At 47.2% G+C, this 19948-nt stretch overlaps 1 protein-coding gene across 1 annotated transcript in view; it reads left to right on the forward strand.

Annotated features, from left to right (window-relative positions):
- Positions 1-298: 298 nt before the first annotated feature.
- Positions 299-19948, forward strand: part of dusp8a (dual specificity phosphatase 8a) — a gene marked incomplete at its 5' end in the record, with an annotated part of 44643 nt that continues 24993 nt past the window's right edge. The window contains 2 exons of the mRNA XM_080002067.1: positions 299-532; positions 11621-11759. Of these exons, the coding sequence (XP_079858193.1) occupies positions 299-532; positions 11621-11759 (373 nt within the window). The remainder of the gene's footprint in view (positions 533-11620; positions 11760-19948) is intronic.

The following is a 19948-nucleotide window of genomic DNA, read 5'->3' on the forward strand; positions in this document are numbered from 1 at the left end:
ACTTGTATTTGTGGCAGTGGGATTTTGGCGGCCTTTAAATCGTGAAATCGTGTTTATTTACCCTCCTCTCTATTGTTTTCCTGTCCTTTGTCCCTGCAGGCGTCATGGACCTCCTGAAGCCATCTCCCATGGCCGCCCGGCTCCACTGACCCCGCCTCCTCCACCTCCACCTCCTCCCCCTCCCCCTTCACAGACCCTTTACTCCACTCGTCCGCAGTCTCCTCCTTCCCATTCCTTCCTCATCCCGCCATCATTCTGCATCCCTGACGCCCGCCCCACCCCCCACCCCCCAGGTGTGATGGCAGGGGAGAAGGTGAGCAAGCGCAGCGCCATGGATATCAAGCGCCTGGCAGGGCTGATCCAGCGGGGGACGGGCCGCCTGCTGGTGATCGATAGCCGGACCTTCTCCGAGTACAACGCCTCCCACGTGCAAGGGGCCGTCAACGTGTGCTGCTCCAAGCTGGTGAAGAGGCGCCTGCAGCAGGACAAGGTGTCCGTCACCGAGTTGCTGCAGCCCAACGGCAAGGTCAAGGTGGGTCGCAGGAACCAGCAGGGGGGCGGCTCCGGCAGCAGCTCTCACTGCAGAGTGGAGCGTCACATGTTACATAATCGTCTGATCGCAACTACTTTTTGCAGACTGCGATCATTTTGTAAAATCGCCGTGTTTCCCTCCTCAAGAGGAACTTTAAACCTTTTAAAACTTTGCACATTTTTTTTATGTTTAAAGTTTGAAAAAGTTTTTTTTTTTTTTTTTTTTTGTAATTGCATATCTTTTTGCATTCTATCTTTTGCATTCCACATTCCTTGCATTCTACCACTGAGGTAATCCCTCAAGTGGTGTATGTAAATCTTAAGCGGTGAAGTGATTAAGTTTGCCTGCTTCCTCGTGGGGGGGAAAGAGATTATTTTTTTTTTTTACTGTAAATAGAAAAAAAACAAAAACATTTGACTTTCTCAACTTTCACCACCCACGTGTCTTGGATTATTATTTTTGTTTCTACGAAACAACTTCCATCCTCCATAGCCATGGACCTGATCAAATCCCTTGTATGAGTGCAAAAGTGCCCTTTAGAATGATACTCAAATCCTAATTTGAGAATGTTTCCGTGGTCATAATCAGTATTTCTTCAGTCTTATAAATGACGTAGGGCTGCCCCCGACTAAAGAGTTTCCTAGTCGACTATTAGTCGTCAGTTCAAGCCATTAGTCGACACACGTTTATATGAATTTCATTATTTAAATATGTGTTTTTGGAGCATTAGAAAATGGTTTTAGTTCCAGGGCTGAGAAAGAATGCTATAACTAACATTGTTAACACTGCGCTATATTACAGATAAATACAAACCTAACACCCGCCTATATGTTACACCAGTAAAACATTGCATTGGTTAACCTTATGAGGCCCTATTATTATTTTATTAATGTACACATCTAAATTACATACAGACATAATTTGCACTGAAATATGGCGTACGGAAGATCGTATTCCTGTGTCAGTGTCCCCTCGTTTGGGACCCCTCGCTGAGTATTCTACACCTTTCCCATCCTGGGATGGGGATCCGGAACGTTTTTTTTGTTAAAATTTGTTTCTAATTAAAAGCCCTTTAGCGTTTCATACACGGGTCCAGCCATATTGGTTTTAAGGTTAATTTTGACAAGGCGCAGCTCCCGAATGGAGTTATTTATTTATTTTTATTTTTTTACTTGGTCGACTACTTGGTGGCAGCCCTACAATGAAGTTAGCATACATAGTAAACACATCATAAAAATGATGCTCTTTAAATTAACAGTATACAACAAAATAAAGATAATGAAATGATCTGTGTAATTACACAATCAGCCTGAACTGGGGTCGAGCCCAGGCCCCAGTGAGCCCTCCATATCAGTTGGTGCTATATTTGTCTGACGGGCATACTGTAGGTTTATTGCTTATCAGCGGCCATGAAATCGGATCCTCCCGTTTTCCATGACTTCTGCTCCAAATATGACGGCCTTTTTTCCATCACTTGTCCGCCCGTGGCATGCTAACTCCTGTATTTTTAGTCGCTGTGTGAAACTGAAGGCACTCTGTGAGGGGAAACCCAAGCACACACACACACACACACACACACACACACACACACACGCACGTATGTGCATGCGTGTGTGTTTTTGTGTGTGTATACATACATGTGTGCATGCATTGACTGTCAACGGCGGCCAAACAAAACCTTGACAACAACCCAACAAATTTGTGGAAAAGGGCTTGCGACATCCTTTCCCCGGTCCCGAGGGACAGTCATGGTGTTATTTTGAACTATATCCTCGCCACCCATCTGACACAATAAGAGCATTGATGCTGTTTTGCTGTGACACATAACAGGATGACGGAAACGTCAGGGGGAAATTCTTTTTTTTTTTCCCCTTAGGTGTGAGTTTGAATGGTAGCTCATGTGCAATTTTTTTCGTGCTTCCTGATTGGCAGAAACAAGCTGGAGTGTCGGATGTCTCATGCATGTAAGTGTCCTTTTCTCCTCCTGAAGCCCACTAGGGGTGATTTCCATTGTAACGTGATGCAGATGACCATCTAGCTCAGCGTGTCTCAAACTGCGGCCCGAGGACCACCCCCCCCCCTCGAGGGTCCACGGTATATGTCAAGATGGTCTGCACAAGGTTCCTGAATTTTGAATGCAAGTCATTTAAAAAGCCCTGCAAGTTCAGCTTCCCTTCCACACAACCTCGCCTTTCTTTTGATTTATTTGTCCCAACAGTCTGCGAAAATATTCACCCGTCGAAAGTGGTCCGTCACTGTGAATGTCTTTCCATCAAATTAAAAAAACGTAGAGCGCTGTAATCACGACAAGCGCCCTGCCCACCAAATGGCAGGTAATTCCGCTTTATTGCCGAAGGGCAATTTTGCCGCACTTTGACTTCAGGTTTATTAGCGTGAAAGCCTGTAAGCAACTGACACTTTTCCACCCTCGAAATGGAAGGAGAACTGTGGATTACTGTTCACTTCTGAAGCCAAGTGACCTTTAATTTCGGCTAATTTTCTCTGTGCTCCTGCTATATCTCATTGACGGCTCTCTCTATTATGTCAATTACTTTTAATTCGACCTTAGCGGTGGGGCCACTTGAAAAAAAAGCCCTCGTGCATTTTTCCCTTCACCCAGATCATTATTGACGAATGACATGGACGTGTAACTAATGTTTTCCACGGGCCGCCACTTCATTTAGCCATCTGGTGGAATTTTCTTAGTTCCTGTATTCATAGTGTTTATTTGACGGTCCATTGTATTAATGTTACATGGGAGCGAGTGTAAAATGTAGCTGAGAGTGCACATAAAGAAGGTAAGCAGTAAATCCTGGGTTGTCCAATTCTTGTCATCGTGTTACAATCTCATTGCTTTTACCATAATATTAAACACTGGGAGTGCCTCCCAACGAGCGCATTACTGTTTTTCTGAATCATGCTACTTAGAGTCAGGTTTATTTGTAAAACCCTTGATCACGGTACAGTCTCAAAGGGCTTCACAAGCTCCACATTTCACATATAAATCAACAGTATCCTCTAGACTTCAATGGAATATAATTGCCTTGGCCACTTGAGTAATAATTGAACAAGATAGAAACACTGATGCGTTATAGTTGAGCATAATATCGCCCATCCCATACAAAAGGACAACCTTTATCTGTATTCTAACACCATTCTGTTTAATCTGTCTGTCTGTCTCTGTCTGTCTGTCTCCCACAGAACCTCTAACCATAGACGTCATCACATCATTCTCATTTCATCTACATCCCCTTTGTTCTCTTCGCATCTAGCCATATACAAATTGCTTGCTTGTTATTACCCCCCCACCACCACCAACACACATACACACACACACACACACACACACACACACACACACACACACACACACACACACCTCACCCCACCCCCAGTAAAGAGGATAATGCTTGCGATTTATGCTAGGCTGGATGAAGCTGGAACTAGCCGGGTGTGAGAGGAGGGCCGCTCAGCCCCAGACTCTTTTGTTATTGGCTAAGCATGACATCATCCTCTTTGTGTGGCCACTGGCAGGCCTCGGGCTGGGCACGTGCAGACTGGCTGTGTGGTGTCAAAGCCGGCTCCCAGCTACCCCCATTGAACACACACACACGATTGCACACACACACCCTCCATCCTCTCTACCCTCCGCAGGGCTCCGAATGTCTCCCCGGGGCTTGTCTCAGCCAGCCAAGGCGGCAAAGGACATCATTGTGGCCCTTTGTTGGGAAGTTGAATGTAGGAAGCAGGAGAGTGGCTGTGAGAGTATTCATGGGTGGGCTGCTGCCGCTGTGTCCTCCCCTGTGGCCGCCTTCCTCCCATTGAGCTCTAATAGCATCCATACCCCCCCGTCCCCTCCCCGTGGCTCTTCACTCATCCTCATTCATACAAGCCACCCTCTGCTTCAGTCGATTGAGCCCGATAAACAGTCGGTACAGCAAGCGATCAAGCCCGCGTCCCTGCTCCCTCCCCTTTACTTCCTCTCCTGTCACAGCTGCTCCGTCGCCCATCCACCCACGTCCGCCTACTTGACAGCACCCTCTCCCGAGTAATGTAGGTCAGAGCTGGGTCCAGTAGGCAAGGTGGGAGGCGGACCTACGTCAGGGAAGGGACGGCCCAGGCACGGCGTGCGCGGGGCCTCTTAGATCGTGGCTGTCAGGCAGCTCGGCAGGCAGACAGGCCAGCCCGTGGCTGCTCGGCTTAAGCCCGGCTAATCCCCGATGCTACGCTAAGTGTTGGAGGCAGGCGAGCCTGACAGATGGAGCAGAGGTCAGCGCTAGCCGCAGCCAGTTCGGGGGGGGAAGCGCTGCCAGGTCACACTCACACGGGACGGTAGTAGACGGATTACACTCGGAACAATAATTACGCAGAGAATAGAGGAATGGGTACATTGGAAGAAGGTGACAGTATCACAGGCTGCTTGTTCTCACATGACTACTCTGAGTCAAATGGAGTTTCAGTTCCGTTGTGGGAGCTCAGTATTACCTCAGTCGTCCCTGAACACTCGCATGTCATTTCCCTGACGACATGTTTAGTCTCGGCTTTACTGTAAACGCTGTCAGACAGGGAAGTGGAGCATACTGTTGTTCACGTTCAACTTCATTGGCTTTACCCATGCTGTCCCGCAGTGTAGTGATACCAAACCCCAAATCAACAATGATGATAAGATGAGATAGGATACAACACTTGATTTGATATAAACTCAGTATTAATCCCCTGGGTGGAAATTCATGCATTAGCATTAGACTGACTAGTTTATAATTGAAATGCAGACAGGCCATGTGTGGGTGTGTGTGTGTGGTCTTAAATGGTTATTTTAGTCAAGGGCCATGCTGCCTCTCTGAGGAGCAGACGGCACGTGACCACCTAATCCATTTATGTAGCAAGGAAAACCTTTATCAGTTTAATTGAAGATGCACCATATGCTGCATATCCTCTGCCATTGTCTTTGTGAAGGATGCGGAAAGCACATGGAAGCAAACGCTTTAAATAAGGGGTCTGGCGGCCAGCAACCTCGGACGACTGTTTATTCCCAAGTTCAGACTGTTGAAGGACTTTTGAGCGTTGCGACGGGGCCTATACGGAAAACGTAAAAAAAGAAGAGATGACGTCCGTAATTGCGTGCCTGGGAAGAACCGTATCGCGAGTGGGTTTTTGAGTAAGAGTATTGTTCTGGACGCAGAGGTTTCCAGTAACCGGTTCGCGTTTGAAAAGGCAGAACAGTGCTATTTGTGTAAGCCCCACCAACAGTGTGGCTGCGCGGGGACTTTGATGACTCACTGTGTAGATTGTTTGGAGGGATTATCCAGAGGGCAAACACAGGGAATTTTCCTTTTATGTCTCATTCACATTTTTTTTTTCCTTGTCGCAGAGTTCAAATAAAGATTCACAGTAGCCGAAGGTTTTTTTTTTTTTTGTTTTTTTTGTTTGTTTTTTACCCCGTCGGATGTGTCATGTGTTTGTCGCGATGAGGTCATGCTGTGAATAATTGTTTGCTCCAAGGACTGTTTGTGTTTGACACAGGCCAACACACACTTGCATGTTCTCTGTGCAAGGGTATATACAGTGTCACTGTGCAAATGCGTGCATTACGTCACATTAAGCTCGACTATATGAAATGAATTATTCAGTGTATAATATGATTTGGTATACATCGTGACTATTTGTCTGTCTGAGTGTCTAGTATCTGTCTTCTTGTCTGGTGTGTGTGCTTGTGAGGATTTTCCGACGCCTGTGTGCAGGTGTGAGGTCATCAACAATCATGTAACTCCTGTCAATTTGTCACACGCTAAATTCCACAGAAGATTGACTCATTTTATTCCTTTTGTTTGTCGAGACGCACAAGCTCCCGCCTTACCGTCTTCCCTGTGCACATACCGCATGCACGTGTGCTACTTTCGTGCACGGCCATTATCTGCTGCCGTGCAGTATTGTCGCTCTGACCCGCACGATGCACCCGCACGGTGCACGCGCTGTCCTCCGGATAAGATATTCGCCCGCTCAAATATAGTCCTTATGCACACACACACACACACACACACACCCTATACAGTTTCACAAATACACACACATATGCAAACGCACATAGAAGCGGCAGCTGGCCGTGCCAGTCAGTGACATCATCCGGCTCTCCGCTGGTGGCTGCGACTGCAAATCACATTATACGCCGGACGGAAGTGGATAAATCAGATGGCTAGCGGCAGGTCCCCTCTCTCTCAGCTGCGTCTCATGTGTTTATGTTTACTGTTTGTCTCTCAGAGCAAGTCGCATTTGCATTTCCAGTCCCTGGGATTGTTGGCTTGAGAGAAGACATTTTGGCCAGAGCTTGTTTTCCACGCTGCTAATGTCGGTACACCCCCCCCCCCCCCCCCCCCCGCTGCACTCCACCCTCCCCATTCCTCAGAGGGGAACCAGAGTGTTTCAGGAATCCACGGCCCCCCATTTTTAGACCGTTTTCGCTGATGTTGCGTCACAGGCCGGCCCTCGCACATTAACACGCACATGTATGCGATACAAAACACAAGACGAAACAAAAAACACATTCCGTTCTGTTCCGAACTGACCTTGTTCCTGATTGGTGGCGGAGCTGAGGTCAGGGGAAACAATGTTTCACTTTTTGACACATGCTCTCCCACTGTAGACCGGGGGCTGATTTCAGAAATTCCCCAGATGTTCTCTCGTTGCCAAACTACCGTCTTTCGTGTATTTCATGGTCGGGGTGCGTGGGGACGGATTGCTCTCGGCCCCTACATGGGACCTGAACCAAACTTGGTACAGTCTCTCTTTTGACCTTGCATACCCCCCTGCATATCTAGGTTTGATAAAACTGTATTTTTCCCTCTCTCTCCCTCTCTCCCCATAACTTTGTCCGAACCAACTGACTCCTTGCCTGTGATCTTGTTGCAGAATCAAAAGCTACTGAAACCGAGGACACATAGATGGACACATAATTAGAGCAATTCATAAAATAAATAAATACAACTAACTTGTCGCGTATAAAGGGGGGCTGGGGGTTGCCGTAGAGGTGCAGGGTCTCAGTAACTACCCCTGCTGCAGTCCGTCAGCCCTCTCAGGCCGTTGACCTCTCACTGTGCATGCAAACCGTACAGTAGCACACGCAGCAGCTGCAGCTCTCTCCCGTCCATATGGAGAACACATTCTGAAACGGGGGATTTTTTTTTTTTTTTATATTAAATGATTCAAGGTTTGAGTTCAGTTTCAATATATTCTCAGGGCGGAAAACAACATATCTTTCATTTGGCAGTTGAAGACCATTCTTTGTTTTTCCGTCGTGGTTTATCATAAACCTCTTCCATGAAACATTTTGCGAGAAGGCATTGTTTCACGACACAAATAATTAATCTCATATAACACAGCTTCACGTGACGGACTGCACAACACAGTTTCACGACAAAACGTGCCAAAGTCGAGGTGTCTGCCGAAACAATGTGCAGATTATAATGCAAACTTTTAATTCAAGCTCTGCAGAAAATACCATCATTCAGCTGGGGTGTGATTGCGCCTTTTTAGTGTCTGTACTCCCCGCAGTCTGCGGAACATGCTGCAGACTGACTAAACATGTCTATTTTTACTATCGCTATGAGTTTTTTTGTTTTTTTTATTTCACCTTTGACGTGCAGCCTTTTGCGTTCGGGGTTTACAGGCAGGTTTGTGTGTGTGTGTGTGTGTGTGTGTGTGTGCGTGCGTGGGCATGCTCGTGCGTGCGTGCATCTGTGAAAACTCGTACGGAGCGTTAAAAAAGGCCGCTAATCCTTAGGTGCAGGCCCAGGACCCTGAATTAGCTCTGATCCCATTAGGGTCATTAGCCTCCATTATCTCATGGGCAGCAGCGATAAAGGAGGGAGATCGTACACTCTCTCTTTTCTTCCTGTTCTGTCTACGCGTCGTTTACCACGGTCGTTACCATCTTTAGTGTGTTACATTCACCCAACCAATAAACAGCTACACGGTTTTCTTTCGAGTAATATTTTAGTTGTTTTCTAGCCTATGTGTATGTGTGTGTCGGGCTGCGAATGCGTTTGTGCTCGCAATTAATTGGAAACCTTAATGTGTTAAGTTTTTTTTAGCGCAAATTAATCATATTACCAATTTTAACCCCAACTTCCTCCGGTAATTCCTGAGCGGATGTTCACCTTTGACCTGTCTGCGTCTTTCTCACACATTCTTATGCAGACGCACACACCGATGACGCATGCTGTACGTTCTCTACTCGCCGTTGGTTCAAACCCAGACACCTGTTTACCTGCCACTGGTACCTGTCACTTCTCTTAACAACACAGCGCGAGTTTGAGACGTCATCAACCATTGCAGAAGCGGAAATATATTGTTAGTACGTAATGTTTAATAAATGATTACTTTATCCGATCACCTCAAGTTTCAGCTTTCTTTGCTTTCAAAGAGACAAGTCCCTTTCGTAATTTTTTCCCACTTTATTCCACCCCTCCAAAAAGCTGTGCTGTATCAAACATTATTATTAAGAGATTCAAATTAAGATTCAGAAACCTTCAAAACTAAGCGAGATGTTAAGATGAAATGTTTCAATAAAGAAAGAAATACTCTGATTCCTCTAACCAGCTTGTCATGCATTTCTTTATTCCAACACCACACATGTATTTGCTTTATATACCCCAAAAAATAGTAAATACTAGTATTTTAAACTTGTGATTAATCCTGATTAAGCACTGCCTATTATTGTGATTAACTCGATTACATATTTTAATCGATTGACAGCACTAATTAATAAATTATTTATATATATATATATATATATACACACACACACAGGGTTCTTACCAAGTCCTCAAAAGCATTTAATAGATATACTAATATAAATAATAGACAAAAAGATTAATATAATATTATATTTTAATGAATAAAGATCACATTGAAAATTGATTATAGTTATAGTTTTGACTTGAAGTTGAGGTCCTTGAAAATTAAAAAATTGTGCTTAAAAACTACTTAAAAGTCCTTGAATTTCATTTTGAAATGCCAGAATGAACCCTATGCTGTGCAAAGCTAATGGAAAATTATTTAAATATGCCCCTGATAAACATTGCCAAATTGTACCGGACGCCAAACACTTGGCGTAGAAATGTCCCGAAAACGTCTCTAACCCTTGACGGCGACACCGGTAAGCTGGACCGGGGGTTTTTATTCGGCTTTGATGCTGGACCCTGGTATTTACTGAAAGGTGGTCGATGGCGCGAGGTAGGAAGAGGGTTGACCAGAGAGGATGCAGCGCGTCGCCTGGGTGGGGCCTCCGTTACAAAGTTTTCCCCGAGCTGACCTTGTCCTGTCTCAGCCAAGCCACTCTGCAGAGCACACACACACACACACACACACACACACACACACACTGAACAATACTACAGAAGGGAAAACTATCGCGCTCACTGACACACACATACACACACAAATTTGTGTATGCATGTACGGTGACCCTAGTGGCTTTTTTTTTTTTTTCAGCGTACTGTAGTTCTAGATGTGTATCGCAGGATATAGTCGGCCATTTGCCTTTCGACAGAGAGAGAGAGAGCAGAGGAGGAGAGGAGTGACGAGTGCAGTTTTAGCCTGAGGAAGATGATGTCTTCCAAGGAGCGTTTCAGAGATGAGAGAGGAGACGGAGGAGGGGGGTGTAGATGTAAACAAAGAGATGAAACGGCGGTAATATCACCCCATTTTACGCCCGCTAACCCCCCACCCACCCGTCCAGCGCTACACACTCTCTCTCTGCACACCCCTTCTCAGTTGTTCTAGTTTTCTTCTCTCCCGATCATCGTGCTGTTTCTCATCCAACCCGACCGGTTGTTTTGTTCTCGTTTTGACTTTCATCCATCCTCCACCCTTTTCCACCGACTTATCATCCCCCTTTTTCACTCAATCCATCTCGCGTTGCCCTCGGCGTCACCGCCTGTCCTTCTTTTTTCCGCTCCCCGTCTCTTCCCATCTTTTCCTCCCTCTCCCTTGCTCTCTCTGCTTCTCTCCCTCCCTCTGTCCAGTGGTGCTTCAGTGATGCAGTGATTCATAGTTGCAGCAGGCGCTCCTTGATGGTCATGTGACCGAAGCCTGCCTGACAACATGGAGAACAACACAGACTCGCGCGCAGGCACACAACACGCCGATGCCGATGTGCATGTTTGCTTTCGCTCCTGTTCCTCTAGAACGCACCCTAAACAGGGGCTAAACAGCATCAAGCTGACACGTTGATGAACGGCGACACCCAAGCGCAAAGCCATGAATTTTATTTCCACCCGACACAGCGTCTCCCCACCGCCCTTCGGGGGATATTGCCCAGTGGATGACAAAGAGAGACCGCCCAAACATCGCGATACTCACATGCCGTCTACTACGCTATCGCTAACAAGTCGAGCTTATTGACGACGGTAGATCGGAGAAGTTGATGGGTCCCTTCAGAATGACCTGTGGTACTTTGCGTCGCATGAACTAACAGCGATGCCACTGTTGTGTTCCCTCTTTCGTTGCTGTTTGCGGGTGAATTGTTTTTGTCCTGGAGGTGGGATAACGCATCTCAGACTCAGAAGGATGAAGATTGAGTCCCTCTGCTGGCCATTTTCCACTGATGACAAACGCTAACAAAGAGGCCGATTCTCAGGCGGGTGAGCGGTATCCCTCGGTGTCCCCTTCAACGGACGCTTCTTGACGCCTTAAAGCCCCAGATGCCTAAAAAAACCAACACATGTAGCCGCGTGAGGAGCGAAGAACCACATCCTCTGATGGGCTAATTGGGCATATAAGGTGGGACTGTTAGTAGAATTGCAAAGCCCACTCCCTTGTTAGTGGCTCTGAAATACTAGACAACAATGTCGGCTAACATGTATATCTGCACGCTTGGCACGTATTGCTCTCCAAATCCTGGAACGTGAAGTCCCTCTTCCACGCCCTTTTGTCAGGTTCCGTGTCCAGGGCCAGGGTTGCAGGGTTCAAGAAAGACCGCGAGGGCTGTACAAATAAACACCACTGATTATTTGATGAATTTTCTTTCTTATTGCACTGTGAATTTCCATAGGAACATTGTGAACTCTCTCTCGTTGTTGTTTGTTGCAGGTGGAGGTGGGCAGGAAGCAGGAAGTGGTGGTGTACGACCAGAGCTCCAAAGAGGCGGGTCATCTGTCCAAAGATGGCTTCATGCACATTCTCATGGGCAAGCTGGAGGGCACCTTCCACCGAGTGTCACTGCTCACCGGTACGTTCCATCGCCTGCCCGTGCATGTGCGCGTCGGGAAGACGTTTGTGAGTGAGTGAATGCTGCAGGTGTTGGTGTGGTCTATTATTTTGTATGAATACGATTCTCTCTTTTTATACGACTCTTTTTTATTTGTTTTTTTTTTACTTATTTTATGTTTGATTCCCCATTTTCACTTGTACTGTTCTGAAGAGAAGGGGGCAGTAGTAAAGTGCACCTTGTACATGCAGTTTCTGTTATGGGGTGTCATAGCACTGTCTGTTCAGCAGATGTCACTGATGAGCAGAAGGGCTGCTACAAGGATTCACACCACAGAGCTTGTTCCTCATGCCTGGATTTTTCACGCCAATTAGTCTTTCAACTCTACTCCATTTAGAACAGCAGCGTATCTGCAAATGAGTGTAAACATGGCCTGCCAGTGTGCTCCTACAAAGCATCTCCGATGTCGAAAGTTTGACTGTCGAGCAACTTTCCCTCACCCAAACAGCCTGAAATAGAGCTGAAGCTTAACTTCCAATCCTGCAGCCTTATTTGCCACAGTTATTAGCTTGTCAAAGTGGCAACTAAGCCTCACCAAGATTTATAATTGAGCCCCATTTAGTCTGTTTTAAAGGCCTTAAAGTTAATAACTTCTCCCTATCTATGACAGCTTTTTGAGGTTGGAAGAAGTCAGTGTGTAGAGACACACACACACACAAACACACACACACACACACACACACACACACACACACACACACACACACACACACACACACACACACACACACACACACACACACACACACACACACACACACACACACACACACACACACGCGTGCTAACAGTGTGGGCCGTGTGTGAGGCTTAGGAATCCGTCCCAAATGTGTCAGTGTAGAAAGGAAAGCGTAATCTTCCTCAGAGGATTCGGAGCGATGCAGCAGAGGCATGCTGTTCAGTCAAATCTCTGTTCACCCTCCTCCCTGCATCCATCATTCTCCTCCTCCTCCTTGTCCTCCTCCTCCTCCTCCTCCTGCTCCTCCTCCTCCTCCCCCCGCTCTCCCTCTTCTGGGAGATTAGCACTTTTTCTACCAGTCATTCATAAATGCTGAGGATTGCCTTAAAGCAAGTCCGTCTCTCAATCAGCCACCTATTACTGGCCTATTAACCGAAGCCAGTTTAAGGTCGCTCTCATGTTACGGTTTTGCTGCCGCAAAGGTGCATTCTGGGATACATTTACTGCCACAAACTTGCAGGCGGCGAGCTTCCTTTGAGGGCTCAGATTTTGTGTTGTTTTTGTTTGTTGATTGTCTATGGAGAAAGTAGCCCACTGTAACATATCTAGAAGGTTATTCTCCATTCACACAATTAGAAGCAAGTCTTGTTGGCTTCAACGACACAAAAACCCCGTGCGGCCCCCTTCCCAATTAGAGACAGAGATATAGACCGAGCACATACCTGAATCGCACACATATGAAATTACGCACCTCCCTCTCTAAAAGCCTGGATTTTCCGAGGCATATCCCTCCAAATGACTGACCTCATGTCAGCGATTTCCTTCCTCTCCGTATCTCTCCTTCTTAGCCCCTGAGCTCTACCTCCGGTTCTGCAAGAAATAAAGGAATCACACTTCTTTCCTCCCCGTCCGCTCTTTCCTCCTGTTACCACGACAACAGCGGCAGACTTTATTCCCCCAGTGAAAGTCAGCCAATGAAATGGATTGTTGTTGGGGAGGGTGCATTATCAGGGTCAGCACAACGGCCTGCCAGGGTTTGTGCATTCATGGTGTGTGTGTGCCTGCGTGCGTGCGCGCGCGTGCGTGGGCAGTCTGGGGCATTTGCATGTATCAGTCAGACCGTGTTCATGCATTAGTGTCCCCGTGCGTTCATGCATGAGAATTGTGTGAATGAACGCCGCGCTCTTGTGTGTTTGAAACGGCGCCCAGCGATGCCCAGAGTTCAACGCGAGTCGCATGGGAGTCGACCAGAGAGAGAAACGCAATTAGGGGAAAAGATGGCGGAGCGTCGTTCCGCTTCCAGGCCGCGGGGACAGCATGACATGCAGCTGTGAGATGGAATTTGGCTTCCCCTGTACAGTTGGTCGTGGCCAGGAGGTTTTACCCTCCTTCCCAAGCAGAGGGCATGTCAGATGACTGGAGCCCCCCCCCCCACTTCACTACTCTCCTCTTTTGCTGATTTATAAGTTCCTGCGGTGGCTTTTAAATCTGACAAATACCACCCTGGTGTTTTCAGCCAGACAAGTGGGAATGAAAATGAAGCTTAGAGCGTGAGATAGAAAGAAGGGAACGATACTATATGGACGGACGGACGGATTGACAGGATGAAAAAGTGAATAATTACCGTGCTTGCTGTCTGGGGGGAGAGAGGATTGAGCGTCTTAACTGTTATGTATACACGGGCTCGCTAAAGGGGGAGATTAAAGCAAGTGCAGACAAAAAAATGAGGCTGGGCTTTTTGATACCCAGAAACGTGGCTAACTCAGGTTAAACCCTCAGTCGCCGCTGACTGCGGCTTCCTGCAAAGTCCTACACGGCAAAGACAGGCTTTGAGCTTGAATGGCAAGTTGCAAAAGCATCCCTAGTTCCCTAACCGTACATGCACGTACGACAGGGATCGGAAATAAATACGTGACCTTTCTCAGGTTTCCCCCTCCAACAAACAATCGATACCTCTGACGCGAGGAGCCCGCTGCTCCCTAGATCCAGATGATGTCACGGTGTTCCTATAGGACGGTTGTTGTTGTTTTGTGAATGACATTTATCGGTGTCATGCAAACACAGGATGTGGGGGATGAGATATACAGTAGTGGGAAATGGTGCGCTTGTATGTTTTGCCTCATTACCTCAAGTAATGTGATGGCAAAGTAATGGCCAGTGGTGCTGTGTGTGTGCGTGCGTGCGTGCATGTGTGTGCGCGTGCACGCGTGTTTGTTTGTGTGTGTGTGTGTGTGTGTGTGTGTGAGAAACTTTTCCCACTGAGGAGCGCTGTATTTTTAACACAGCAAATGACCTCACTGAGTTGGAACCAAGGAGGATGTGAGCTGCCCTTTGCCGAGCTCTGCCGAAGAGTGTGTGTGTGTGTGTGTGTGTGTGTGTGTGTGTGTGTGTGTGTGTGTGTGTGTGTGTGTGTGTGTGTGTGTGTGTGTGTGTGTGTGTGTGTGTGTGTGTGTGTGTGTGTGTGTGTGTGCGCGTGTGTGCATGGAAGTAAGAACATCAACAAAACTTGTTCGCTGGAGCCAGCCGTATCCCAACTGGGACCAGACCCGCGCCTGTTTCCCACCAAGCAGCCGTTCTGAGAAAAGAGTCGGATCGATGTGGCCGCTGTCCACCAGCGTTTAGTTAGCTGGCGTGTTAGCTAGCGCCAACAATGATGTCCGTTCGCTGCCGTGGAGCCCTGCTGCAGTAAAAAGTAGTAAAACGTACGGGGAAGTTCCACCGAAAGGCACGTTTGTGTGTCTCAGGGTAATTTTAGCCGCAAACTTTACAACAGATATCCGTTTAGCCGCAAAGTGCTGAGATGGCTGAGATGTGTGGGCTAAAAATACTAATAGAAGGCAGTTCAGTGGAGGAGTCTGAAATTATAAACACAGGAGGGGAAAAAAAAAACAATTTGTTGGCTAATAACGCTAATGGTGGCGATTTCTTTTCATAGTTCAGAATGAATGGAGGTCTTTGCTCCAGGCGTTAATATGGACCCATTTTCTGCGAACAAAGGACTGACTGTTCGATATATATATACTTTTTTTTTTTCCCATCACCTTGTACTATATTCAAGGATAGTGTTTAAATGGTCAGCTTAGATCGTAAATCAAAATTTCTGATTTAATTCATGCAACCGTACAAAAACAAATTATAGTCATGATCGTCATGGTAATCAGTCATGAATCAAACAAAGAAGGAAAGGAGAACTTATCATGAGGAAATGGTGTCGAAATAGAAAAGACTGTGAAAGTGGCATAGACTTGCATAGAAATGGTGGAATATTAAAAAAAAAAAAAGGTTTGTCACGTAAAGCGGTGTGAAAGCTTTTGGTGGCAGGTGTGCGCATTTTAAATGTCTGATGTGTGAGGGAGGCATGTGAGCCTTTTGCAGATGTGTGGTGACCGTTCCTTATCCCTCCTCATGCCATCTGCCAGTGTTTTTATCGGGAGGGAGGGAGTGGGGGAGAGGGATAGAGGGAGCGAAAGAGAGAGATTTTAAAACACTGTAGAGAGAGCGGCACGTGCCAGATGTGACCAGATGCCCGACATTGAGCAGGCCCCCTGCTGGACGAGCCGGGCAGTTGCGCTTATGCGGACAACACCAGAGCGAGCGTAGAAGGAAGGTCTTAAACGGCGCGATGACTTAAAATGGGTGTAGGCTGTGTAGGTCTTTGTCTCTGCGGCTCCAATCTGAGAAGATTTTTTTATTGTCAGATATTATTTAATCCAAGCCTGCACACCTGTCTTGACGCCCTGGAACCTCTCGAAGGACCGCCGAGTGGACCCCTTGTTGAGAACCTGTGTTTGGAATGAAAAACGAAGCTCCTTGTGGCCAAAGTCCAAGTCAGAAATGGTCACAATTATCCTTGTGGTCGTTCATTTGGTTCCTATGTCTTTGCAAGGAAGTTGTTTTTTTTGACACACATTTTCCATTTATTTTCGTTCACGCTTGGATTCTCAGCCCAGTACTCAACACATGGCAGGGATGTGATTTTTCCGGATCAATCCATAATTCCGGATTTTCCGACCTGAAAATGTGACCCACGTGATTCATGCAGATCAGTATTTTTATTTTTTATTTTTTTGGGAGGGGGGTGCGGCCAGCCGTGACTATGGGCAGGGGTGGGCTCAGCCATCTTGCTCACCCAATCTGAATTTTTTTTTTTTTTTTTCATCTCCACTCCAATTGTGTGTCCCCATTCCTTGTTTCTCCAAACAAAATAGATAAAAACAGTGTGTTTTTATTGTAGATGTATTTATTTTCCTCCGTTTCATAATTGAATGAAACAAAAAAAAAAAAGCCCCTCGCGTAAAGGGGAGTCTTTCTCAGTCACTCTCTAACCCCCCCCCCCCCCCCCCCCCCCCTCTCTCCCCCCAACATGTGGATAAAATGAGTACCGGTACATATTTATTTCTACTTTAAGTAATGCGCACTGCAGTCTGTATATTTTCCTGCCTTTTTGCCCTTTGCAAAACATGCCTCACATGCCTGACAAGGCTTAATAATGGAACTACCACATCAACAAGAACATTGTGGTGGTTATTTAAATGGGTGAGCTACATATGACCTTCTGCCAGCAGAAGAGCAGCGGAACAGGCTCGGCGAGGCTTGTATTGAACAGGGTTAGCATACTTACCCACAGTCCCACGCTGTCAGTGAGGAAGATCCACCCAAAACACTAACACTAAGACACACACACACACACACACACACACACAGGAGAAGACGAGACAAGACGATGACATGGTAATGACAGATATTAGGGTTTGAAAGACGCCACTCTTTCATTTTCTCGCCACTCTGTCCTACTTTTTCCTCACTCGCTCTGCTCCTTCACATATCCACAGGCATGCATAAAATGCACACACACACACAAACACACACACAGAAGCTGTGGTGTGCCCCAGGGCTTTGATGAGATCAGGTTAGGGTGTGACTGCACAAACAGAGGTACAAAGGTCACTCCAGTTATATGTCATTCTTCTGCACTGTTATACAACAGGGCGGTGCCCCCCTCCCCCCATGATTGTGTATATAGACATTTGTGCATACATGCGTGCATGAGCGCACGCACGCGTGTGTGTGTTTGTCTGTGTGCGCACACATCAGAGAAAAGCTGAAGAGGTGAGGTAATTGCAGGCTCTCACAATGCGGCTGTTCACTCTGACATACATTCTGGTGAGCTGCAAAAGGAGGCGTGCGTGTGCGTGCGTGCGTGTCTGTGTGTGTGTGTGTGTGTGTGTGTGTGTGTGTGTGTGTGTGTGTGTGTGTGCGTGCGTGTGTGTGTGTCTGTGTGCGTTCATTTGCATGCATATGTGCAGATGAAGTGGTGCGGTCTTGTACACAGTGTTTGTGTGCTTGTGTGAGAAAAAGAAGTAGACAAAACACACAACAAAGGGAACCATTGAGGAGATGAGGTTATATACCTCATTTCATCCTGAGTGAGGTTTTATTATGCTGTGTGTGTGTGTGTGTGTGTGTGTGTGTGTGTGTGTGTGTGTGTGTGTGTGTGTGTGTGTGTGTGTGTGTGTGTGTGTGTGTGTGTGTGTGTGTGTGTGTGTGTGTGTGTGTTTACCTCTACATTTTCCTTTGGCGTGTCTTGTAGAGATATATAGGTATACATATATGCCTGCGTATGATGGATGTGTGTGTCTAACTGCTCAAGAGTACAATTTCCCTCCTTTTGTATTCCAGAAGGGAGTGTGTGGGTAATTGCCGTGTGTGTGTGTGTACTTTTGTGCTCGTGTCTATGCATTTGTGTGTCGGTTGAAGTGTGTGTGGTCTACGACGTCATCGAGTCAGACGGGCCGTGGAGCTGACCTGAGTTCAGTTCCCCCCCTCGGTAGAGAAAGACTCTTTATGGGCTCCTCTCCTGCTGGAGCCCTGGAGGAAGTCTCCATATCCTCCTCAGCGGCCATGAGAGGAACACAACACACACACACACTCAACACATACGTGTGTGTGTGTGTGAATGCGCACACGTGTAGATATACACACACACACACACACACACACACACACACACACACACATGCACCGCCGTCAGTAGTTAAGCTGATGGTTTATTGAATTTTTAAATAAGTACTGCCCCTTTGGGATGAAATCAAAGGCACGGACTGCCTCAACCTGAACTCCTTTTAAAACAATCCACTGGACATGACGTGACCATTCCATGCTTTATAGCGTAGCCCGGTTATTAATTGAAAGCTTTATCGCTAAAATATTTTCAGGTTCCCGGAGCAGTAATTTGATTAGGACGTCCAGGGCCTCCTGCTGTGTTGTGATTGGCTGCGGCGCGTAGCGCCGAGGTCGCACCTCCATCACAGCAGCACATTCTGCCGTCTAGACTCCCCCTTCCTCCCTCACCTCCACCTCCGTCCTTCCTTCTCCGCCTCCCCCACCTCCACCTAATGCTCACGTGAACCACCTCACCGCCTATTCCTATCTTTGTTTCCTCTATCTGTCCTTCTCTGGGTTCTTTTTCTGACCCATCTCCATTACACCGCAGGGAGCTCCAGCAGATCAATGATTTCATTGAGAAGGAGCCAGCGGTGCCATTAAGGAGGTGAGCTCACCTCCCCGGAGGAGATCTGGCACATTATTCTCAATGACTCCCCCGACCCCGACCCCTTCATCTATCCCTCATTCCATTCCTCCTTCTGCCCTACCTTTTCTTCCCCCCACCCTCCTACCAAAAGGCTTGACCTCACACTGCCCCCCCAAACCCCCCAACCCCTCCACCCCTCCCTGGTTCCTTCCCCCCATTCCACTCTCCTCTCCTGTGTTTCACGGTGCGGAGAACAGAGCTCTATTTTTAGGCCCAGACTTCTGCCGTGGTAACATCTGGCGCCACTGGCCTCCATGCACCCTGGTCCGTGCACGCATGCACGCGCGCGCACACATGCAAATGCACACACACACACACACACACACACACACGCGCGCACACACACGCACACACTGACCCTACCCCAGACAAAGGCGAGGGAGCAGAAAGGTCAAAGAAAATAGCTTGCAAGAAAACCAATGACATCACCTCCTGTGAAAGTGTGTGAAAAGCCTTGGAAGTGCACGGTGGCACAATGTGCTATTTACTGCAAACGCTCACGCTGCAGGTATGTAACGAGTGGCCCCGCTTCGGGCTTCACACTTTGTGACTGTGTGTCCTGCTGAAAAACTGCATGTGCAGACACATCCATACAAGCCGATGCATGCATTCATATGTGTTCGGTGTATGCACTTTTCTCCAACACACACACACACACACACACACACACACACACACACACACACACACACACACACACACACACACACACACACACACACTTACACACACACACATGCACACACACACACACACACACACACACACTCACTCACTCACTACAGGGAGCAGAGAACATTCGCGCTGGGTTGAGTTTTATGTAACACTGTTCTGTTTCAGCCTGTGCTCTCATCCCCCTCTCTGTCTTATTGGCCTCAC

Source organism: Zeus faber, assembly GCF_960531495.2.
Source record: "Zeus faber genome assembly, chromosome: 6".
Classification (NCBI taxonomy): Eukaryota; Metazoa; Chordata; class Actinopteri; order Zeiformes; family Zeidae; genus Zeus; species Zeus faber.